At 41.8% G+C, this 24,141-nt stretch overlaps 1 protein-coding gene and 1 long non-coding RNA gene across 3 annotated transcripts in view; both read left to right on the forward strand.

Annotated features, from left to right (window-relative positions):
- The first annotated feature begins 4,247 nt into the window (after nucleotides 1-4,247).
- Nucleotides 4,248-9,250, forward strand: LOC138411931 (uncharacterized). Its single transcript, XR_011244420.1, has 3 exons — nucleotides 4,248-4,852; nucleotides 8,190-8,666; nucleotides 9,170-9,250. It is a non-coding gene; the product is annotated as an uncharacterized lncRNA (long non-coding RNA).
- A 2,833-nt stretch (nucleotides 9,251-12,083) lies between these two features.
- The window catches only part of LOC109642081 (titin-like), a 165,684-nt gene continuing 153,626 nt past the window's right edge, over nucleotides 12,084-24,141 (forward strand). For both annotated transcript variants that reach the window (XM_069532619.1, XM_069532620.1), the window contains exons 1-13: nucleotides 12,084-12,303; nucleotides 17,228-17,331; nucleotides 17,732-17,935; nucleotides 18,200-18,487; nucleotides 19,026-19,111; nucleotides 19,209-19,429; nucleotides 19,647-19,863; nucleotides 21,645-21,899; nucleotides 22,027-22,134; nucleotides 22,515-22,775; nucleotides 23,289-23,351; nucleotides 23,435-23,693; nucleotides 23,941-24,013. In XM_069532619.1, the coding sequence (XP_069388720.1) occupies nucleotides 17,241-17,331; nucleotides 17,732-17,935; nucleotides 18,200-18,487; nucleotides 19,026-19,111; nucleotides 19,209-19,429; nucleotides 19,647-19,863; nucleotides 21,645-21,899; nucleotides 22,027-22,134; nucleotides 22,515-22,775; nucleotides 23,289-23,351; nucleotides 23,435-23,693; nucleotides 23,941-24,013 (2,126 nt within the window). In that variant the 5' untranslated portion in view covers nucleotides 12,084-12,303; nucleotides 17,228-17,240. The remainder of the gene's footprint in view (nucleotides 12,304-17,227; nucleotides 17,332-17,731; nucleotides 17,936-18,199; nucleotides 18,488-19,025; nucleotides 19,112-19,208; nucleotides 19,430-19,646; nucleotides 19,864-21,644; nucleotides 21,900-22,026; nucleotides 22,135-22,514; nucleotides 22,776-23,288; nucleotides 23,352-23,434; nucleotides 23,694-23,940; nucleotides 24,014-24,141) is intronic.

The raw sequence follows: 24,141 nt of genomic DNA on the forward strand, positions 1-24,141 counted from the left end.
GAGAATTGATCCACCTCCTGTCTCCAACATGTTCGTACGCTTTAGTCAGAGTTAGTGTGGAAGTGTTTTTATAAATCCCAACGTTTGTGTGAGAAGTGGTGCACGCACGGTTCAGGCCTCTGTATTGTGCGTATGTAATGTTTATAAATGATGCCCCAGGTCTTTTCAGGATCCGGTCTCTAACCCAGACCAGTACCTGGACTTTTCCTTCAGTCCCTTGAATCTGCTCCATCGTGTGTTGCTGTTTGGATCGGTTAAGATCCACTTCACTGGAATGGGATCCTAAAAAGACCGGATCCTAAACAGACCTGATCCTAAACAGAAAGGATCCTGAACAGACCTGATTCTGAACAGAACCGATCCTAAACAGAAAGGATCCTGAACAGACCTGATCCTGAGAAGAAAGGATCCTGAACAGACCTGATCCTGAACAGAACAGATCCTAAACAGACAGGATCCTGAACAGACCTGATCCTGAGAAGAAAGGATCCTAAACAGACCTGATCCTAAACAGAACAGATCCTAAACAGACAGGATCCTGAACAGACCTGATCCTGAGAAGAAAGGATCCTGAACAGACCTGATCCTGAATAGAACAGATCCTAAAAAAAACAGATCCTAAACAGAAAGGATCCTGAAAAGACCTGATCCTGAAAAGAAAGGATCCTGAAAAGACCTGATCCTGAAAAGAAAGGATCCTGAACAGACCTGATTCTGAACAGACAGGATCCTGAACAGAACAGATCCTGAACAGAACCGATCCTAAACAGACAGGATCCTGAACAGACCCCAGGGTGAAGGTCCACAGGTTCAGGACCGTGTGTGTCAGAGCGTCCTGTGTGAACCGTCCTGATCCTGGATGTAATCGTCCAAAGCCGCTGACCTGAGAACTTTGATAAAATCCGTCTTAAGCGATCGGTGGCTGATTACTTCCTGACGATTAGAGCAGTGAATCTGCAGCTGTGGAAAAACAGTGAGACATAAAGCAAAATGTCCTGATGCCATTTTATTTATTTTTAATTTGAGAAACTAAACATAAAAGACAAATTCACAGTTTTATCAGGAGAAACTCAAAAACCTCACTGAGTCTGAATCTTTTTTATCATTTCCTTCAAATGAAAAACTTGGTCCTGCTGCTCTGGGTCTTAATGACGTCATCAGGGCGGGGGGACGTTAACTTTGGAGACAAATAGCATCAGAACTGAAATGTCTTGATTCAAAGGTCAGTTTTAGTTTGTTCTGAAAATAAATTAAATGATGCTCATTGTGTTAAAAAGGATCAAATCTGAGATGAAGTGAGAAACGACTCTATATCCTCCATCATCATCATCATGTCCTTACCTTTGTCACGTCCACATCAGATGAAATCCTCTGACAGGAAGTTAATCTCCTGGCCGAGCGTCAGCAGAGAAAAGGTATTTTGTGCTTCACTCGTCAAAGCTGCTTAAAAACCAAAGTGAGTTTAATTTGTTCAGATTTAGTCTCAGATTAACTCAGATTATAATTTATCATGAATGCAGACTTTTATTTCGAAGGAGCCAACCTGTCCACATTTAATTACAAACTGACCGTAGCTCAGAGCTGATGAAACTAGTGTCTGGAGATTCTCAGTCATCAGGTCCTGGTGGACCCAGGTGCTAAAAACAGGTCAACTGGACCTTTAAGTGATGCTGGGAGTCCAGGTATTCAACGTGTAGAGTCGTTACCTGAGAGAATGCTAAAGAAAATCGAATATTTCCACAGAACCGTCTTCTGTCCGATCATTTTTTAAATTTCATTTGAATTTAGAATTATTGACGACACTGGTTCTGGACAGAAATTCTATTGTAGTTGATGTTAATCTGATAAAACTGTGAACACATGTAAAGAACTGCCTCCTTCTAGACGAACCTCTCAGCCATGTGTCAGTATAATACAGGAAAGTTCTCAAAACTTTACTCCCACATTAGTTGATAACTTTGTTCATAGAACACCAGCTTCATTAAAAACAACCCTTGACGCTGTCGCCTGCTAAAAAAGAAGAAGGTGAATCAGAGGAGATCAGCTCCGTGGTATAATTCTCAAACACGTGTTTTAAAACATCACAGAAGCTGGAGAGGAAGTGGCGTTCCACCAGTCAACATGACTTTCACCGAGCCTGGAAGGATCGCCTGATGAATCACAAGAAAGCTCTCAGAAATGCCAGAACCTCTTATTATTCATTATTAATAGAAGAAAGTCAGAACCAGCCCAGGTTCCTCTTCAGCTCTGTAGCCAGGCTGACAGAAAGTCACAGCTCTACTGACCCATCTATTCCTCTAACTCTGAGAAGCAATGACTTCATGAGCTTCTTCACAAATCAAATTATAACCATCAGGGATCAGATCCACCACCTCCTCCCCATGAAGAGCACAGATACATTGTCTGGTCCTGGAACCATAGAACCAGATTTATGTTTGAACCACTTCTCTTCTATTGACCTTCTGAACTGATTCATTAGTTTCATCATGTAAACCAACAACTTGTCTTTTAGACTCTGTCCCGACTGGACTTTGTAAGGAAGTGTCCCCCTGATTGACAGTTCCATATTAAATCAGACGAACATGTCTTTGTTAACCAGCTACGTACCTCAAGCTTTTAAAGTAGCTGTAATTAAACCTCTGATAAAAAGATCCAGAGGTCTGAGCTCATTACAGACCCACATCAAACCTTCATTTCTGAAATCCTAGAGGAAGCTGTTGCTAACCAGCTGTGTGACGACTCAGATAGAAACGGTTTGTTGGAAAACTTTCAGTCAGGATGTAGAGAGATCAGAGGAACCTCAGACTGGTTTCAATTATATTTATCAGATAGATTTCCATCTTCCACCTGCACAATATTGTGAAAATTTGAAACATCCTGTCTCAGAAGGACGCTGAGAAACTCGTCCATTTGTTCTCTAGACTAGATTAACTCTTTATTATCAGGACGTCACAGGAAGTCTGAGAAAAGTCTCCAGTTGGTCAAAGTGCTGCAGCAGAGTGCTGACAGGAAGTAGAAGGAGACATCTTATTACTCCTGTCTTCTCTACATCGGCTCCCTGTAAAATCCAGAATATCAAGATCCTGCTCCTCACATTTAAACCTTAACAATCAAACCTTCATATGTCAAAGAGCTGATAACACCATGTCATCCAGAAAGATCAGTTCACTACCAAAACACAGGTTCTCCTGTGGTTCTAGAGTCAGTAAGAGGAGAACAGGAGGTAGAACCTTCAGCTACCAGGCTCCTCTCCTGTGGAACCAGCTCCCACTCTGGGTTCTAGAGTCAGTAAGAGGAGAACAGGAGGTAGAACCTTCAGCTACCAGGCTCCTCTCCTGTGGAACCAGCTCCCACTCTGGGTTCTAGAGTCTGTAAGAGGAGAACAGGAGGTAGAACCTTCAGCTACCAGGCTCCTCTCTGCACTGAGCACCTCTCTGTCTGTCTCTCTCTCTCTCTCTGTCTCTCTCTCTCTCTCTCTCTCTCTGTCTCTCTCTCTCTCTCTCTCTCTGTCTCTCTCTCTCTGTCTCTCTCTCTCTCTCTCTGTCTCTCTCTCTCCACACTGAGTTTGGTTCTTTCTTCCAGTTAAAGAGTTTTTTCTCTCTCAGTCGTCAGAGCTGTTCATTTAGGGAACTGTTGGTTTCTCTATAACTTTAAGGTCTCGACCTTAATATGTAAATAATATAAATGTATATTAAGATTTGGTTTTATACAAATAAATAGAAAAGACCTGATGAAACTAGTAAAATGGTGAAACTCTGATTCTTTGTTCACTTGTGTTTTATTGTGAATTGAAATAATGAATCTTCAGCAGTGAATTGTTTCTTATGAAGTCGTGTAAATAAAGTTTCATTTTGAACATGTCTCTGCTCCACACGTTAAAATATTCATCAGGAAGAATAAGAATCCTTACTTTCATTTCTTTCATTTTCTTTATCAAACACTTTCAGTGTTTAAACTTTTTCTTTTCATTCTGATCTTCGACCTTCGACCTTTGTTTTCTCACGGAGGTCACATCGTGTGTGAGCTCATCTGAGGTCACGTGGTTACAGTGTGTTGTTGTTGTGTGTGTTTTTGTGTCTGTTGTGTTGTGTTAAAGTCATGTGTGAAGAAAATTGTTGATTCAATCTGAGACTTTAATCTTATGTCACTTCCTGAAAGATGAAAGAGGATTAAAAGATCAAAGACTGAAGCTGCTGTTGTTCTGTTCTCATTTTATACGGTAACATATAGAATCATATACATGGACACTACTTACGATGAGTCGTGGCCTGAGCTCCGTTCAGTAAAACCTACAAACTGCACGTCTCACAGCTTGGACTGAGAGAAGAGCAGCTTTATACAGATGCTCCACAGAGCAAACTACAGACAGATGCATCCTGGGAGATGAGGGCGGATCTGGAAAGAAGACGACCCTCAAGTTGTCTAAGGCCTCATTCACACCTGGAATCAACACGTGTCATCTCGTGTCAACATGTGTCTGATGATTTCCTCAACGTGTCCGTCATTTCTGTTGTTTTTACAAATCAAGTGTGTCCGATGTCACTGTGTGTGTGTGTGTGTGTGTGTGTGTGTGCGTGCGTGTGTGTGTGTGTGTGTGTGTGCGTGTGTGTGTGTGTGTACTAGCAGCAGCAGCTCAGAGGAAGTTGTTCCTTCATTTTATTCAGACTCTGGATGTGATCTGTTGTGTCTGGATCTATATCTGATCTGTTCACACCTGAACATCGGATCACATGTTCGTAATGTGTGTGTGAACGTCCGTGTGAGGGTGGAGTTTATCCAGGAGAAGAGCCTGGAGGACGTTGGACCTGGAGTCAGCTGATCTCAGCTCAGATCTGACATCACCTGATCTCAGGTGAATCATTGTCTCTCTTCAGTTCATATGAACACCTCTGGTTTCTCAGCTCTACTCAGCAGCCAATCAGGGGTGGCGAGCGGCGAGCCTCCTCACAGGGGGAACTAATTTATTGAGCTCACGGTTTCAGGAAATGAACCATTAAAGGGCATATTTAAGCACATTTGCAATCCTTAGAAGAAGGTAACGCTATTTGAATTTTCCCGAGCTTGAAGGAGAGTCTTTAATGTTGTGTCCACGGGACAAACGCACATCAAAGCAGAGGACGTTCCTGACGCTCACAATCAAATACTTGTGGATTAGAGGGGGGGGGGGCAGGTGGCCCCCAGATCCTCCTCTGTGGCAGAGCTGCCGGGCACAACGCCTTGCTTGCTCCCACCGCCGCCTCTGCATTGCTATCGTTTCCCAGAATGCAAATTAAATCCAGGCAACGGGGGCTGATTTGAATTCCTGCAGGAGGGGTGACACCCCCCCCTTGCGCACGCTCCACACTCTTATCATCAGCACTGGGCGAGAGAGAGGGAGACAGAGAGAGACAAAAAGAGACATACAGCGACAAAGAGAGAGAGGGAGACAGAGAGAGACAAAAAGAGACATACAGCGACAAAGAGAGAGAGGGAGAGACAGACAGAGCGAGAGATAGCCAAAAAGAGACAGACAGTGACAAAGAGAGACAAAGAGATCGAGAGTTTCCCTCGTCATTCAGTAATTTCTGTATCTGATGCCCAACTCATCCCCCCACCCCCTGCAGCTTAGATTTTCCGCAGGAGGATCAACTGGCCTAAGATCTGTTCACTCTGCCACCAGGGGGCGTCGTAATGAGGCTTGAACAACGGTAACACTGAGAGCCAATCAGAATAATACGTTTATATCGTTATTGCTCTAATCGTTATAGTTAAAGTTCTTATATAAGAATCTCTGAATATTTAAGATCTGACTCGTTCATATGTTTGGTTCAATGTTTGTGTTCATGTTTTTCTTCTTAGTTTTGTTCTTTGTGAAATTCACTTTAATTCATCATGAAGTTTTCACACGTGAACGAAGCAGCTTCTCTCTCTGAGGTCGACTCGGTGAGGAAACTGATCCACTGGTTAGTTCGGTGTTTATGCTGCAGGTCTGGGTTGGGGGTTATTTATCTGATAAAATAACTTATGTTCTTTGATCGGTGATGGACATTTTCTCACGATTTCATGTTTCAACATTTAATGATTCCGATGGACGAACATCTTCAAACAGCTGATTGATTGTCTGGAGGTGGTTGCAGCTCCAAACCTGCAGACTGGGCTTTAAATGAGACATTTTCCCATGATGCTTTGCGATTCAGCTCTCAGCAGGTGGAAGTGGCTCGTTTCCAGCAGGGGGGGTTGTTTCTGTTTCTCTCTGGTTCCAGATCTGTTACAGTTTTTCTGAATTGCTAAAACACTATTTCCTGTTGTGTGAATCCGTTGCTCCGTTGAATTGAGCATCATTTTGACTAAACCATGAACTATCCTCACCCAGTGAAACACTATCTGCAGGTCTCAGTCTTTCCTTTAGCAAAACTCTAAACACATTCTCACGCAATAAAACACAGAGAGAGTCTCTGTGATGCACGTGTGACGCATAACGGTGAAAACCAGCGGCAAAATATGAACACAAGTGAAACACACGTGTCATCCATTGAACACAACGATTCAAACTTGATCACACTTGTTTCTCTTCATGTCGTGACAACATGAAAACCAATGTAAGTTCAGAGTGCAGCAGGTTGGTCCTGCAAGCTCATGACAACAATGGATCAGAGACACAGAGGACGAGTGTGTGTAAGAGGAGGTAGAGGCGGAGGACAAGAAGGAGGAAGAGGAGGGAGAGGAAGAGGAGGGAGAGGAAGACGAAGAAGAGGAAGAGGAGGGAGATGAAGAGGAGGGAGAGGAAGAGGAGGGAGAGGAAGACGAAGAGAGGCAATTTCCAATGGCGGTACAGTAATATAACACTGTGTGCTGCTGTAAGCAGCCGGGGTGTTCTTCACCATCGTGCCACTCAGGCCATGTACTGTAACACCCAGCACCTTCTCACCTTTCTTGGTCTTAGAGATGAGTTGTCTGCAATGAACAGCAGGAACATGAGATGATGGAGCGGAATATTGATGTTATGATTTGGGACAATGTTAGTTTTCGCCGTGCTGTCCAAGTCAGAGAATGGTTCAATATGAATCAGAATATCATTACAGTAACCTCTACCTGCCACCGTACTCTCCCTTCAATGCAACAGAGGAGTTTTCCTCCACTTGGAGATGGAAGGTGTACGAGCGACAGCCCTTCACCAGACTCACAGTAATCTTCTCGAGGCCATGGAATGAGCCTGTGATGACACTGGTGAGGAGAAGTGTCAGGGCTGGGTACGGCACACGAGGGTTTTTTCCCCCGTTGCCTCTCAAGGGCAAATATAACGTGTGATGTGGATGAAGAGCTGTGGCCTGACCCAGCCCAAAGACAGGATGACGCTCAACGAAGCTCAATGATCAACTGTGTAAAGTTCTTTATTGTGACCAATGAACATTTCTCCATGAGCAACAGGCCTCGACCACTGTGTTTTCAAGTTTTTGTTGTAGTGTTTGATGACAGCTCAGCAGTTTTTCTATTGTGACCGATTCGTCTGACAACATTGTTCAGGTATGAGCACATGTGAAACTATTCTGAGGCGATGGTGTGGTTCTGCAAAAAGAATCGGAGGTTTTGTGAGAGTAGTTTGAGAAAAGAGTTTTGTGTTTAGAATTCTGAGAAAAGGAGGATTCAAAAAACGTGTTTTAACAATTGTGAAAAACTGTAATCCAGATCCAGATGGATCTGGATTAATAGACAGTACTCTGTCTAACCAGTCGGTGAACCTAGATGACATCCGCCTGGTTCTTAACTCCACTGTGAAGAACCTAGGAGTTCTGTTTGATGAAGATCTGTCACTTACCCAACACATGAGTCAAACCTCCAGAATAGCTTTCTCTGCGTAATATAAAGAGAATCAGACACATCCTGTCAAAACAGGATTCTGAAAAACTGATTCATGCCTTTATTACGTCGAGGCTAGACGACTGCAACTCCCAGTTATCAGGATGTCCCAGCAGACACAGTCTCTACATTTAAGGCTAGACTTAAAACCTTCCTTTCTGATAAAGCTTTTAGCTCAATCCTGAACCATAGTCATCCAAAGCTATGCTGCTATAGGCCTACACTGCTGGGGGATTACCCATCAGGCACCAGCACCTTCTCTCTTCTTCACTCTCTGTTTATTTTGTTATATCTTATTACATATCTCTAACTCCTTGGGTCTTCTCCTCCCCTCCTTGGTCCATGCTGTGCAGCTCTCCGGAGCCCGTCCTGGTGAGGGTCCTGGTGAGGGATGGACCTAGTGAAGTCACCGGTCTGTCGCAGGGCTGACATGGAGGGTCAGGCAACCACCAGCACTCTCACCTGAGGACCTCCCACCTCTGGAGCCATGGGTCCTACTACTGCGCATGTTGGACCATGAGGGAGGCCGGAGTGCCCGGGGGGACCAACGCACCCTTGGAAGACCATGCAAACGTCCATGTGGAGATTCCCCGGCTGGATTCAAGCCCCTGACCTGACACTGACTCAACGCCCCCCCCCTTTATTTCCTTTTGTTCCCCTGTTTCTTCCACTTGGGAGTTTTTCCTCCCCGCTGTTGCTCATGCTTGCTCGATGTGGAACAAGTTGGACTTTGTGTTTTTAAGATTTTGATTGATTGATCTGAGATGCTTCATCACAAACACCCACTGCTTCGGGTGGCCTGGGGGTCCAGGCCCTGCTGTCTCCACCAGGTAAACATTAGCATAATAATTAGCCTCCATTAATTCAGCCAATTAACCCCCCACCCCACCCCAGGGGCTGGACCAGAGCCAGGGGGATGATTCAGAGAGAATAAAACTGGATAACATGTTCTCCATGTTAACATACAGGACCAGAGGTGATGTGTGTGTGTATATAAATATAAATATGTGTATATATTTATATGTATGAATAAATAAATAAATATTTATACGTATAAATATATATATATATATATATATACATACATACATACAGATATACTCAATTATTTTTGTATAGATCATAATATACATGATCTCAAGGCTCTTTACATAGAAGATCAAAACCTTAAAATGTAAAGGCCTAAGAACCAAACCTGAGACATCTTCACACAGTAGTGTTTGTTGGAGGGATGTGGTTCTGGTCAGGTCTCAGGGGGACTGGCGTGTTTACAGACCATGGTTCTGGTTCTGACACTGAGCTCCTCACATCTCTACCTCTTCTCCGTCCACAGCCTGAATGTCTGATCAGTTTCTATGATCTCCGCAACCGCTCACGGCAAACCTCCAACGATGAAGGGATAGGGTTGGGGAGGAGGAGGAGGAGGAGGAGGAGGAGGAGGAGGAGGAGGAAGAGGAGGCTGGGGAGCTTGTTCCATGTGGAATCTCAGCTGTGGAACCAAACCGAGTCATTAAGTGGCAGAGAGTTCTTCACCTCCTCCCATCCACACAGAACTTCACTGAGAATAGACGTGTGTGTGTGTGTGTGTGTGCGTGCGTGTGTGTGTGTGTGCGTGTGTGTGTGTGTGTGCGTGTGTCTTGCACAGATATCTTTGTCATTTTGTCTGATGCTCTCTCTCTGACCTTCATGGTGTTTGAGGTGAAGTACAAACGTGTGTGTGGGAGTCAAGTGTGAGTGCGTGTTTGTTCCTGTTTCCATGGTGCAGCTGCGCCCCCTGCTGGATGCTGTGAGAAACTACAGGTACAAACATTGATGCTGAGTTTGCTCATAATGGGTTCATGTTGTGTTACATTGTTATTCTGATAAGTCTGGTCATGTCTGATAATTCTTATTTAAGAGAGATCTGTTCCATGACTCTCGCTAACATTAATCCTGCTCAGTCACCATGGTAATGTGGAGTTCAGCGCTAACCTGCTCTGTACCAGTAAAATTGACTGGCTATGTTAAACTGTGTCTCAAAGAAAGTCAGAAACAAGTTGTTCTGTCCAAAGGTTTTGTTTCGCTCTGAATGTCCGTGATCAGAATAATACAAAATCATTTAAAAAAGTTTTAACACAAAGAAAAATAAAAGTTTCTGTCACAATCTGTTCGTTTGTCAAAGTTTAGTTAAACTGATTATTAGTTACTATTTTCAAGACGTGACAAAAAAGGAATGAAAACATCACCATGACGACTGTGTTTGAATTTGACACATTCTGTTTCTCAAACTTCAAATTCAACTTTAATTTTCAGTTTCTTGTTCTTTGATACAGAGAAGATGCCTTTTATGAAACAGAAGTTCAAGTTGTTGATAATGAAAATATAAAGCTGCTCACTTCATTAATTACTGAAGAGATTCAGTCCTGCAGTGAAAAGTTCAATTCAAAGTATAAAACCTTTTATTTGGTTTGATCTCTTTGTATCTGCAGATAAAGTCAAACTGGCTCCATCGTCCTACAAACACTGTTTGTAAACTCAGTTTCAATCTTGGTGAAAAAAAAAATTCAGTCGAATGAAAAACAGGAGAAGTAAACTCACAGGGTTAGGGGTTTATTGTCGACTGATGCATGAGAGCATTCAGTAGCGAGCCTGAGTATCACCAGAGAAGAACTCACCAGTGGTGTGGCTCCTTCTTATAAACCCTTAGACACCACACCTGTCAGCATTTCATTGGTCCAACAGTACATCGTGGCCTGAGCCCTTAGGTTTACTGTTGGAACTTCCCAATTGACTTCTTTGACACCATATGTTCTGTTCAAACAGTTTACTATCTTTTTAAGAGACATTGTGTTTACCCCAGACACCTTTATGTTCTGTCCAAACCGTTGACTTATTTGTTTAAAGACATCGCGATCGCTTTTGACACCATTATGTTTCAGCTTTGTCAGATTGGCTGTTTTAAAAAGATTATTATTACTTCACACAAGGTATAAATACACATCATACAGGTTGATACACAGAGTATATTGTTTGATGTGTAATCATTGTGTTACACTTGTTGTAACCATTTAGCAAATTAAGTTTTAACACACATTAGATTGTGGTGCAAATTAAAGGTATATAGTGACATCATGTCCTTCATGTGACCAAAAATGATCAAACTTATAAAGAACTTATAAAACACAACAAGTTTTAAAGATGAAGATCTGAAATCTTCTCCCACATCATGAATAACTTCAGCATGTGGGGACTCTATAGTAACAGTGTCTCACTGAGACATAAAGACTAGTGTCTCACTGAGACATAAAGACTAGTGTCAGTGTCTCACTGAGACATAAAGACTAGTGTCAGTGTCTCACTGAGACATAAAGACTGGTTTCTCACTGAGACATAAAGACTAGTGTCAGTGTCTCACTGAGACATGAAGACAGTGTCTCACTGAGACATGAAGACAGTGTCTCACTGAGATATGAAGACAGTGTCTCACTGAGACATGAAGACAGTGTCTCACTGAGACATGAAGACAGTGTTAGTGTCTCACTGAGATATGAAGACAGTGTCTCACTGAGACATGAAGACAGTGTCTCACTGAGACATGAAGACAGTGTTAGTGTCTCACTGAGACATAAAGACAGTGTTAGTGTCTCACTGAGACATGAAGACAGTGTCTCACTGAGACATGAAGACAGTGTTAGTGTCTCACTGAGACATGAAGACAGTGTCTCACTGAGACATGAAGACATTGTAGTGTCTCACTGAGACATGAAGACAGTGTCTCACTGAGACATGAAGACAGTGTCTCACTGAGACATGAAGACAGTGTCAGTGGACAGAGGGTTTGGTTTTGTCTCGTCTGATCTGTTGAGGAGTGTCCACCACTTGATTGGGTGATAGATGATTGACAGCTGGGTGTAGTTGTGTAAACAGTAAGAGTGGTGTGTTGTAATGGCGGGGGCGGGGCCAGGGGTGTTTGAGTGACAGGAACAGCCTCGGCCTCCTTCTGGTCTCCGCAGCTTTTTAACGTCACTCATGAGTTTTTTCTTCAGAACAAAGTGAAGCTGGTTTTTAACAAACGTCTGAACGAGCTGCAGACAAACGTCGCTCTTTGATTTGAATCAAAGAGCGACGGTGACTGACGGGCTGGAGGTTGCATAAATGGCTGCCATGTCCCATCATGCCCCCTGAGGGTCCTGACTGGCCAATAGGGAGTGTCAGCTGGGCGATGATGCAGGTGGAGCCCCTGCTATAAAAAGCTAAACCACCATCTGGGCCCTCCTGAGCAGTTGGAGCATTCCCAGCCTCGCCTCGGGTGGAGGGATTGCGAGGAGGGAAACAAAACTACACGACCGTCACTGTGTAGTTTTGTTTGGTTCGGGGGGGAATATTTGGTGGCTCGACCGTTCTCATCTTGGATTTTTCTGGAAAAGCTTCTGGATAAAGAGAAGGAAGCTCGTCAGCTGGGCTCTGTCCCATCAGTCCCAGGTACAAGTGAGTAACCACCGTGTCCCCACATGTCCTGTCCGTCCTGTGCGTTTGCTGACTTGTGTTTAACGGGGACCTTGGACTGAGAGGTCCCTTGTCTTTTACTGTTTTAAGTCTTTGTGTCACATTTTCTCATGTTTGAAGTCGGCCTCATGCAGAACTGAGAGGAGCCCAGAATAGCAGCTGATGCATGAGAGCGGAGTGTCGCTGGGCGGCCGATGGCTTTTTAAGGGAATCAGCTGCAGGGTATCAGTTCCAGCTATGTGCCACATGGTGGCTGTCAATCAACCTGCGGGGGTCAGGGGGTGGAGGGGGTGGAGGGGGTGGGTGTATTTTTGGTCACCTCCATATCTGTCGTTCAGATTCTGCTCTGTAAATAAGAGCCGAGTCCAACGACACTTTTTAAAGCTGCGTATCGATCATCGATTAAAAGATCTGAAGTTTTCACCTGAGTTAAAAGAAACTGCATCTTTCAAACACATCAATCAGCTCCAATGATTGATTATTGATTTCCTTTATATTTATAAAGGGAAAAGAACATTTTACATGTGCTGCATCGTCGTGGTGATGAAATGTGTGAATGTGTTTTGTGTCGTTTATGAATCATGTGACATTTTACTGTAAATTTACTGGATCATTTATTTCTGGGCTTTCAAAAGATATATGAAATGTATTATGTTGGACCTTCGGAATAAAACACTTGGAATATAAGATTAGTTACATTATTTTTATATATTTCTCTATAAAAATTTAGTTTGGAATAGTTTTTAATTAAAAATATATATATTAATGTTCGAATCAGGCTGATGACGTCACTTGATAAGTAGATAATTGAGTTAAAAGAAAATAATACCGACATCAAGAAAAAGAGAACAAAAAAACGGACTTGTTACTGTGGGGGGGATCTTTAATTTATATATAACACATATTTATTTGCTGACAACAACTGTTTCAATAATAAGTTCCCCATATTCAAAAATGTAAAATATAAGAAACAGTGAATTAACGTCAGTTTCTTATCTTTATCTCACTGTTTCTTCTTCTCTGGTTTTATTGTTTGTTGATAAATTGACGTTTATTTATTTATTGTCTTAAAAAAAGTCAAAGAAACTAAAACTCTTCAGTTGATTTTATCTGAAACTCTAAAGAGACAAGTTGTTTTTGTCGTTTATAACTCATACTTTTTTTATACCAAAATGATAAATGGCATTAGATCAATAGAATATTGATTTTTATTAATAAATAATCAAAACAAATAGATAAAATTAATTTTAAAAATACATTTTGTCGCATGTTACATTTAAAAGATTTTAATAAACCACAAAAACATTTAAAAGATTTTAACATGAAATTTGAAATGATGAAATGTTTTTGTTTGTTTCTTGTTTTTAAGATGAAACTTCAATGTTTTTAATATAATTTTATAAAATATTATTTGAATATCCGTCTTCATGAAATTATTTTTATATATTATTTGAATACAGTTGTAGTGCTACTGGTAGATAATGTTACTGTGACATTAAGTGTGTGTGTGTGAGAGAGAGTGAGCGTGTGTGTGTGTGTGTGTGTGTGTGTGTGTGTGTGTGTGTGTGTGTGTGTTTATTTTCTTTGTGTTCCAGCTGAAACAAAGTCGTTAAAGTCGTAAAGTTTTTTCTTCTAGTGTGAACTCAGATAAACAACAGCACTAAACTGAGTCTAAGCCCCGCCCCACGCCATCAAGCCTGACTTCAGGTTTTATTCTAACATTTGTTTCAAATACAGAAAAAAAGAAACTTAAACTTATCAGAATAAAAACTGTGAAATATATTTAAAATTCTTTTCGTGTTAATCTGTTTCAAACTAAAGACGTTGAAATGTGTCTTTTATTAATTAAATGAAGATCTAAGATTAAAATGATTGAAACTTCTTTTTTCTCATCACTTATTTTTATAAATTTACAAATGAGTCAAATTGAGCTACTTTACTTTGAAGCCATCAAACGGCATCATTCTACTTTGAATTTATTCCCTTTTCTTATAATGAGTCAAAAGTCAGATGAAGTTAAATGATATAAAAACATTCACTGATAAAATACAAGACGAACATTGAAACTTTAAATCAACATTCAAATGAAAAATAAAGAATGTGAAGCTGCTGAATAGATCATTATCTGTTTCTATCTATATTATTGATTATCTGCAGCTTTCATCTCAACTGATTTAACACTTTGAACATTATTTTCAACTTTTCTTTTTTTCTTTATCGTTCTTCTGTTTCTCATATTTTATGATGAAGATATGTTCAGTTTCATAATGTTTCCCCTGAAGTCTCCAACACGTGGTCGACCTCTAGCTGCTGCCGTCTGTCAGCATCATCTGCCTCCCAACACCCCCCGACATTTATAGCTCCTGGCTGCCTCACCTGTCTCACCCCCTCTCACCCTCGTCTCACCCTCGTCTCACACCTGTCTCTTCTCTGAAAGCTGCAGCACATTCGTCTCTGTTCCATCGAGCCTGAAGAAGAAACAAGAGAATCCACCTCGTTACGGATCCCACTTTTTCTTTTCTATAAAACTTTAATTCATTCACTTTTTCTTTTTTGTCACATTCTGTCTTTTCTCATTCATTTTAGAAATTTTCTTTTTTCCTGAGACAGGAAGTGACATCATCTCTCGTACCTTTGTTTGCATGTTGAGTTTCGCTCTCGTCGAGTAAAAAATCAGATGATGTAAAAATCTATGAGTCAAATATGAAACTTCATTACTCAACGTTTACAAAACGTTTTCTGAACATGACGACACATGAGCTGCTGGTTTCTCATTCTAATTAGTTCTGGTGTTGGTTAGTTCTGGTGTTGGTTAGTTCTGGTGTTAGTTAGTTCTGTTGTTGGTTAGTTCTGGTGTTGGTTAGTTCTGGTGTTGGTTAGTTCTGGTGTTGGTTAGTTCTGGTGTTGGTTAGTTCTGTTGTTGGTTAGTTCTGTTGTTGGTTAGTTCTGGTGTTGGTTAGTTCTGGTGTTGGTTAGTTCTGGTGTTGGTTAGTTCTGTTGTTGGTTAGTTTTGTTTTTGGTTAATTCTGTTGTTGGTTAGTTTTGTTGTTTGTTAGTTTTGTTGTTGGTTAGTTCTGTTGTTGGTTAGTTCTGTTGTTGGTTAGTTCTGGTGTTGGTTAGTTCTGGTGTTGGTTAGTTCTGTTGTTGGTTAGTTTTGTTTTTGGTTAATTCTGTTGTTGGTTAGTTTTGTTGTTTGTTAGTTTTGTTGTTGGTTAGTTCTGTTGTTGGTTAGTTCTGGTGTTGGTTAGTTTTGTTTTTGGTTAATTCTGGTGTTGGTTAATTCTGTTGTTGGTTAGTTTTGTTTTTGGTTAATTCTGTTGTTGGTTAGTTTTGTTGTTGGTTAGTTCTGTTGTTGGTTAGTTCTGTTGTTGGTTAGTTCTGGTGTTGGTTAGTTTTGTTTTTGGTTAATTCTGGTGTTGGTTAGTTCTGTTGTTGGTTAGTTTTGTTGTTTGTTAGTTTTGTTTTTGGTTAATTCTGGTGTTGGTTAGTTTTGTTGTTGGTTAGTTTTGTTGTTGGTTAGTTTTGTTTTTGGTTAATTCTGTTGTTGGTTAGTTTTGTTTTTGGTTAATTCTGGTGTTGGTTAGTTCTGGTGTTGGTTAGTTCTGTTGTTGGTTAGTTCTGTTGTTGGTTAGTTTTGTTTTTGGTTAATTCTGTTGTTGGTTAGTTTTGTTGTTTGTTAGTTTTGTTGTTGGTTAGTTCTGTTGTTGGTTAGTTCTGTTGTTGGTTAGTTCTGGTGTTGGTTAGTTTTGTTTTTGGTTAATTCTGGTGTTGGTTAATTCTGTTGTTGGTTAGTTTTGTTGTTTGTTAGTTTTGTTTTTGGTTAATTCTGTTGTTGGTTAGTTTTGTTGTTGGTAAGTTTTGTTGTTGGTTAGTTTTGTTTTTGGTTAATTCTGGTGTTGGTTAGTTTTGTTGTTGGTTAGTTTTGTTGTTGGTTAGTTTTGTTTTTGGTTAATTCTGTTGTTGGTTAGTTTTGTTGTTGGTAAGTTTTGTTGTTGGTTATTTCTGGTGTTGGTTAATTTTGTCGTTGGTTAGATTTGTTGTTGGTTATTTCTGGTGTTGGTTAGTTTTGTTGTTGGTTAATTTTGTCGTTGGTTAGATTTGTTGTTGGTTATTTCTGGTGTTGGTTAGTTTTGTCGTTGGTTAATTCTGGTGTTGGTTAGTTTTGTTGTTGGTTAATTCTGGTGTTTGTAAGTTTTGTTGTTGGTTAGTTTTGGTGTTGGTTAATTTTGTCGTTGGTTAGATTTGTTGTTGGTTATTTCTGGTGTTGGTTAATTTTGTCGTTGGTTAGATTTGTTGTTGGTTATTTCTGGTGTTGGTTAGTTCTGTTGTTGGTTAGTTTTGGTGTTGGTTATTTCTGGTGTTGGTTAGATTTGTTGTTGGTTATTTCTGGTGTTGGTTAGTTCTGTTGTTGGTTAGTTACGTTGTCCAGTTGTAACATGTGGTCGACCTGAGTTTACTGGGTTTCAGTCTGTGTCCTGTCTTGTCATCATTATCTTCTTCTTCACTGTTTCACCAGCTTTAAAGATGAGGCTGTGATGAAAGACACTGTCCAGGTGCATGATGGGACATGTTTGTAGAGACGTGTTGATGCCGCTCGTCTGTTTTCTAATAAAGTTGATTAAAATACTGACTTTAAACATTTCAAATGTTGCAACAATAGAAACAGGTTAAATTTAAAACATGTGAATCATCAGCTCCATGAAGCTGAAACCTGAGCTGTGACAGATGCAGGCGTCTATTTGTGGAGAAAGGGATGATGGGTGTCTCCTCTCGTAAAGGTCGACCCTGTGTTTCCTCGACTGAAGGAAACGAGACGTTCCTCCTGCTCCAATCACAGCCAGTAAAACTTTTTCAAAAATTTCACAAACTTCTTATGTCCTGACTTGTTTCTCTCTCTCGGTTGCAGGGTGCCGACCATCATGTCAACACAGGCGCCAACATTCACGCAGCCGCTACAGAGCGTCGTGGCACTAGAGGGTAGTGCCGCGACGTTCGAGGCTCAAGTTAGTGGTAAGAAACATCTGACAAGTTTCTGTTGAAACAAACATGTTCTGAAGGTTTCCTAAACTTTTAACTTTCATTTCATTTTTCCCTGAGATTCAAATGTAATCAACATTCACACCTTATTCCAAAACTTCTTCAAAAACCTTTTTCTCAATTCTGATTTTTATTTCACATTTTCTAGAAAATCAATTGTAATCTGAAATTCCTTGTTCTTGTAAGGTTTTACATATTTTTCAAAAATGTTTTACTTTAATTTCAATTTCTTAGTTTTATTTATTTACTTTATTTTGATTCTGATATTAAAATGTAAGATTCAATATCAGAGATTTATTTTAGTTTTAACAAGTTTAAAGTTTGATAGTTAGATGAAATACAATTATTTCACTTCTGCTTCTTCTCTCTGCAGGTTCTCCAGTTCCTGAGGTGAGCTGGTTCCGTGATGGCCAGGTTCTTTCCGCTGCCGCTCTGCCCGGCGTTCAGATCTCGTTCAGCGACGGCCGCGCTGTTCTGAGGATCCCCGCTGTGACTGCCGCACACAGCGGAAGATTTTCCATCAGAGCCACCAATGGTGCTGGACAAGCTACAAGCACAGCTGAGCTGTTAGTTACAGGTGAGACCTCAGGTAGATTGAACTCCTGGTCACAGGTGAGACCTCAGGTAGATTGAACTCCTGGTCACAGGTGAGACCTCAGGTAGATTGAACTCCTGGTCACAGGTGAGACCTCAGGTAGATTGAACTCCTGGTCACAGGTGGGACCTCAGAGTTGTAGAAGTAATGAAATGTATACGTTCTGGTTGGTACATGAGACCTAATGAGATTCAAGGAAACAGCTATTGATCTTTAGTTTAAATCTGTCAACTCTATCTTTTCCAGCTGAGACAGCACCACCTAGCTTCCTTCAGAGACTTCAGAGCTCCACAGTGAGACAGGGCAGCCAGGTGAGGCTGGACGTCCGAGTCACAGGTATCCCAACACCTGTGGTGAAGTTCTACAGAGAGGGAGCAGAGATCCAGAGCTCTGCCGACTTCAGGATCCTCCAGGAGGGAGACCTGTACAGTCTGCTGATAGCTGAGGCCTTCCCAGAGGATTCTGGGACGTATTCTGTGACCGCCACTAACAGCAGCGGACGAGCCACATCCACCGCTGAACTGCTGGTTCAAGGTGAGGACCTTTTAACTGTATTGTATTATATTTGAGTTTTATTGACTGGGGGGAGATGGACTCTGTTAGCCTAGCTTAGCATGGAGAATGGAGACTGATACAACTCAAGCCTAATTTACCAACACACTGAACTGTTTGATGAAAATGTTTCTTGTATGTTGGTTTAAAAACAGTTTTTATGAAATGTTTATTTCTATGTTTGACTGATTAAAATCCTGCTTTTTTGAGACATTGTTCATTAATTTCAGATTTTTTCTCATTAAATAAAAATGATGAAGTCATTCATAACATATCATAATATACACTGAGATGATGCTTTAGATTAGATCCCTTTAATGGTCATTTTTATGTGTCTTCATAAAAAGAATTAGCATTTTGCATAAACCAACACAAGGCACATTAGAAACACACACAAAAAAAAGCTTATTAAAAATAGCTCTTTGATTTAAGAGTGATCAGCAAAGGATAAAATCTGTTCTTTAGACAAGCGAATGCTCCTGTATTATATTTATTATCGTTATTCCACTTTCAATTCTAGGTGAAGAAGCTGTTCCAGCAAAGAAAACCAAGACAGTAATTTCAACCTCTCAGATTTCACAAACTCGGCAAACCCGAGTGGAGAAGGTAGGAATGACGGTGGACATTTTGAATCATGTAAAATATAATGAGTCAGATTCTGAGGGCGATCGTCTCCGTCTCATCACCTCTGGTTTGTCCTCAGAGGATGGAGGCCAGTTTCCAGGCCACCACCATGATGGAGATGCAGGTAGGGGGCGCCGAGGTGACACAACAGCTGGCTCACAAGACCCCGCCCAGAGTCCCTCCCAAACCCACATCTAAGTCCCCGACCCAGCCCTCGCTGGTCGCCAAGGTGACAGGAGGACGCCAGCAATCCCCGTCACCCGTCAGACATGTTAAGGCGCCCACGCCAACACCTGTCAGGTGGGTGAAGCTTAAACTTCAGTTTATTTAAATAGTTTATGTACGGTGGCCCCGAGGTGCAGAACACAACCACAAAGATGCGACAAGAAATGTGTTGTTTTGCCGCTCAGGGCCACCGTACACTGGTGTAGATTAGTGGCGAGTGAGCAGGGTGATGATGCTATTGGAGGTTGGCCTCTGTAGGCCTGTAACATGACCTCCCTCCCCCGGTCTCCAGGCCTGCTTCTCCCACTTCAAGACTCTCAGTCTCCCCCATCAGGCCAGTCAAGTCCCCCATCACCACCCGAAGACAGGGGGCCGCCGGCACCGACGTCTTGCCACCATGGAAGCAGGGAGACTACGCTGAGGCCAGCTTAACCAGCATGACCAGTATGACCACCGTCACCCAGCTCGGTCAGGAGCAGCGCTGGGAGCAGGTCGTTGGGGTCAAAGAGGTGAGGGCGGGGCTGATACACAGAAAACTGTCACTGTTGTCATGGCAACCTGTCTACCCTAACCCTTTTTCAAACCTTGCAGATTTAATGAACATGAATGAAATTCTTTAACTTCAATTCTTCACTGTACAGTTCTCTACTCCATAAAATCTTCACATTACAATTTAACATCGGAACAACTTCAGTCATTCTTGTCTCCTTAATTAAAATAGCAGTTTTTTCAGGTTTTGGTTGAAAAACTGTGAATCTTCATCAGATGTCTACACCATGTGTCCACTATTTTAAATTCTTTCTGAAATACTCCTGTGACCTCACTTTGCTTTGGTTATTAGCCTCAAACTATCAAAATGGATTCTGAATCATCTGAAACGCAACGTGAGCCGAGTTTCACGCAGAACACTGAGCGATGGGAAGACGCTACGATGACATGTGACCCCAGCGTTCATGGTTCTGTTCAGTCAGACGAGTCAAACACAATTCATCGAGGTTTTCATGAAATTCACGATGAAGAAGACAAGTTGTCTTGTGAGACTCATGTGGTGAAGTCATCAGACAGTGAGTGATGACAAGACAGTGAGTTTTAGTCCGTCATACGCTGCTGAAGATCTCTCCTCTGTCTTTAACCACAAAGACTTGTCACCAGTTTCAAATGGAGAGGTTGTCCTCCTCCATTCAGATGAAGGACCTTTTACATTTCACAAAGGAGATGTCTCTGATGAAGAGAAGGTGTTAGCCTGGACCAAGATGTCTGCCAGAGGACCAGGCCGCCTGAAGAGCAGGTGTCTCTTGTTCCATCATGAGTGGAAGCGTCACAGTTCCTCCCTCTGTTGGAGTTTTGTCGTTTCGTTGTCACTTTTCTTTAACAGTTTTTTTCTTCTCTGATGACTTCACAGTTTTTGTTTCTGCACATTGAACAGATGCTGGAGCATGTTGTTGTTGTTGTTGTTGTTGTTGTTGTTGTTGTTGTTGTGTTCAACACGTTTACATGTTCACACACTGGTTTCCTGTTCATTATCGTAACTGTTAACTTTTGTATTTGTATTTAACAAAAAACCCAGATGAATCCAGGTTCAGTGATAATCAGTCCTCATCTGTACAGATGCAGGTGGACTTTTTTTCCTTCATTTTTTCTGTTGCATCATTTTAACCGTTAATGTCTTAGAATGACTTTAAATTGTGGCTTTGTTGCATCATCAGCTGGACATCTGGAGTTGGGACAGGGTTGGCCTAGCTTAGCATAGAGGCTTGAAGCAGCTCAGCAGTTGACATGTTCTATCATATTTGTTTATTTTGTGAACCAACGAAAAATCCCAATCACATTCAGAGCGTGTTTCTCTAAACGTTCTTTAATATATTTATATATTCACCACAAACTGGAGACAAACATCACCAGGTTTATTTTCACTTCTTACTGACCAGAGGTTTCCCCAGCTCCCAGTCTTTAGCTCTGCTAATCACAAGGTTTATCTACTGACCATGACAGACCATCATCTTTAGCTAGCTGGTTAATTAGCTAATGCTACATGATAACCGATCACACTAACACTGATCCAAACCTTGAAGAGTCATGTAGAAGAACAAAGTTAGCTAAGCTAAGGCTAAAAATACTGAACTACTCCATGAAATCGTCCTCAGTGAGAGAGAATATATGTTCATAATATATAAGGGTTAAAATTTACAATGAATAATTTGAGGACATGAATAATAAGACATGTCCCCACGTTCCCGCCTGTCTCTGTACCTCCGTCCTGATATCTATGTGCTGCTCGTTGTGTCTCCAGGCCGTGGAAGGGCAACGAGCCGGAGCGGTGGCCACAGTGATGGCCGCCGTCGACCTGGCTCGTGTCCGTCAGCCCATTCAAGTGGAGGGTGGTGGAGCTGAAGAGGCAGAGTTAAGGCAACAGGTCGCTGCTGACCAACAGGTCGCTGCTGACCAACAGGTCGCTGCTGACCAACAGTTTGGAGGCGGCTGGACAACAAAAGAACAGATGCTAACTGCTCAGTTTACACCTGAACCGGCCCTGCCGCTGCCTCAGGTTAGATAGGCAGTGACACCAAAATGACCAACAGATCTTTCTGTTTATTCTATCTATTGTAAAAGAGTGAATCTGTCATGATGTCATGCTCTGGTTGTAACACACTGAACTCTGTTGGCTGCTCCAGATTCAGAAAGCGACAGAAATCCACGTGGACACTGGTCTGGTCTCGTCTCCAGTTCCACATTTCACGGTTTCTAAAGTTTCTGTCCCAAAACCTGAGTCTAGCTCTGAGGTAAGAAGAGGCAACAGTAGAGAATCATCTGCATTCAAAAACAATTAAAACCAATAACACACATCATTAACTGCTAACATTAGCAGTTTGAGTGAAATGGACGGTAAACTTAGCCATTATGGATAAAGCTGTTTGAACAAGTAGGTTAGAAAACAACGTCCGACATTATTACTGCCTGTTATTTTGAAGTGTTGCCAGAATGATCAAATAAAATAACAAGATGTTTTTCTTCACACAAACTAAATGCAGTTGACATTTATTAATCCAGCTTCACTTTCCTCCATCATCGCTTCAATAAAACTAACGTGCTGTGGTTTAACACGCACTTAATGAACCTTTTCTTGATGATGGTGTGGCTGTTCCTTCTTTGGCTCGGTCAGGTTTCCATCGCCGGGTCTGCTATCGCTACTCTGCAGAAAGAGTTATCTTCATCCTCTGCTGCCGCTCGTAAGATCATCAAGCCCGTCAAGTCTCCCAGTCCATCTCGGAGAGTGGACGAGACCAGAGGGACGCCAGAGCCCACACCTCCGCCGTTCAAAGATTTCCCCGACACATATCAGAGTCATTATGGCGCCAAGACACAGAGGGGGGTGGTGTGTTCGGGGGGTATGGAGAGAATGTATGAGGACTGGGGAACCCAGGTTTGTGCTCTAGTTTGAGTCTTGAACTGAGCAGGACAAGAAAACCTGACGAGCAGATGAACGTCAGATCGTTTGGACTTAATCAGCAATAAAAGTGTCTTTAACCAGAGCGAGATATCTTCTACTGAATCTGAGGGGCAGATTGATTTCAGTGACGCTTCTGATCATTTCAGCACCAAACTTTACATTTTGATCCAAAGTACTAGGTACTAAGATAAAAAGCAGCTAACGCACCTAGTGAGGTTTTTCAAAAGTCCGGTTTTCTTGATTTCTGTTAAAATCCAGGAAAACAGTTCCTATAATGACTTCAACTTGCTTGTTGATGATATTGACAACTTCATTCTTACCTCTTCAGCTCATCACCTTCCTGTGTTGTGTTGTCTTGTCTTCACATGTTGGACATGAAGTTCTTGTCTTGTCTTGTCCCTCGGTGTGAACATGTTGTGGATTTTAGAATTAAGTGAAAAATCTGCTGTGGTGCTTTGTGCTAACAAGTCCGTTACTACATGGCAGGTGGTGGAGGCAGCAGCCGTACCTTCTGCAGGTGGTGCCGTGGTTCCACCCACACTGGTGTCTGTAAGTAGCATAATTCTCCCCAAAATCTCGAAATATGTCCACGCAGATTTGGAAATGTGACATTTTCTAAAACTTGTCTGTAGGGCTTGAAAAACACAAATGTGACGGAGGGTGAGTCCATGACCCTGGAGTGTCAGATCAGTGGGCAACCTGCACCAGTTATCATGTGGTTCAGAGAGGACTACAAGATTGAGAGCTCCATCGATTTCCAGATCAGCTATGAAAATGGATCTGCTCGGCTGGTGATCCGTGAAGCATTTGCTGAAGACAGCGGCCGCTTCACTTGCACCGCCACTAATGAGGCGGGAACAGTCAGCACCTCCTGCTACCTGCTTGTCCAAGGTCAGTACAAACTGTAAGATAGAAGGAAAAGGATGAAGAAAACATTGATTTTATCACATCCCAAAAGGAAAGTTTTCATTATCCTTCTGAAAATGTAATTACTTTAAGAAATTCTCTGGGTTTCGTGGAGCCTCTTCTCTCTTCATTTTATATATTTCTCTTTTTGTGAAGTCCTTCACCTCCTAGTTATTTATCTATCCATTATCCCCTGGTGCCTTCCTGTTGAGACCAACTCTCTCTCTTTCAGTGTCCGAGGACATCGAGAGCAGGGAGGAGATGGCTGTCATCACCGAACATGTTGAAACTGCTCAAGAGACACTGTGAGTCCATCAGACACTTTGTTAAAGTTTGCAACACAAATTAATAATATTTAACACCTGATCAACAAAAAAAAAAAAAAAAGTTATAATGTCAGAGGCACAGCTCGGCCCTGAAAATCCCAAAATGA

This window comes from Paralichthys olivaceus, chromosome 10, assembly GCF_024713975.1.
Source record: "Paralichthys olivaceus isolate ysfri-2021 chromosome 10, ASM2471397v2, whole genome shotgun sequence".
NCBI lineage: Eukaryota > Metazoa > Chordata > Actinopteri > Pleuronectiformes > Paralichthyidae > Paralichthys > Paralichthys olivaceus.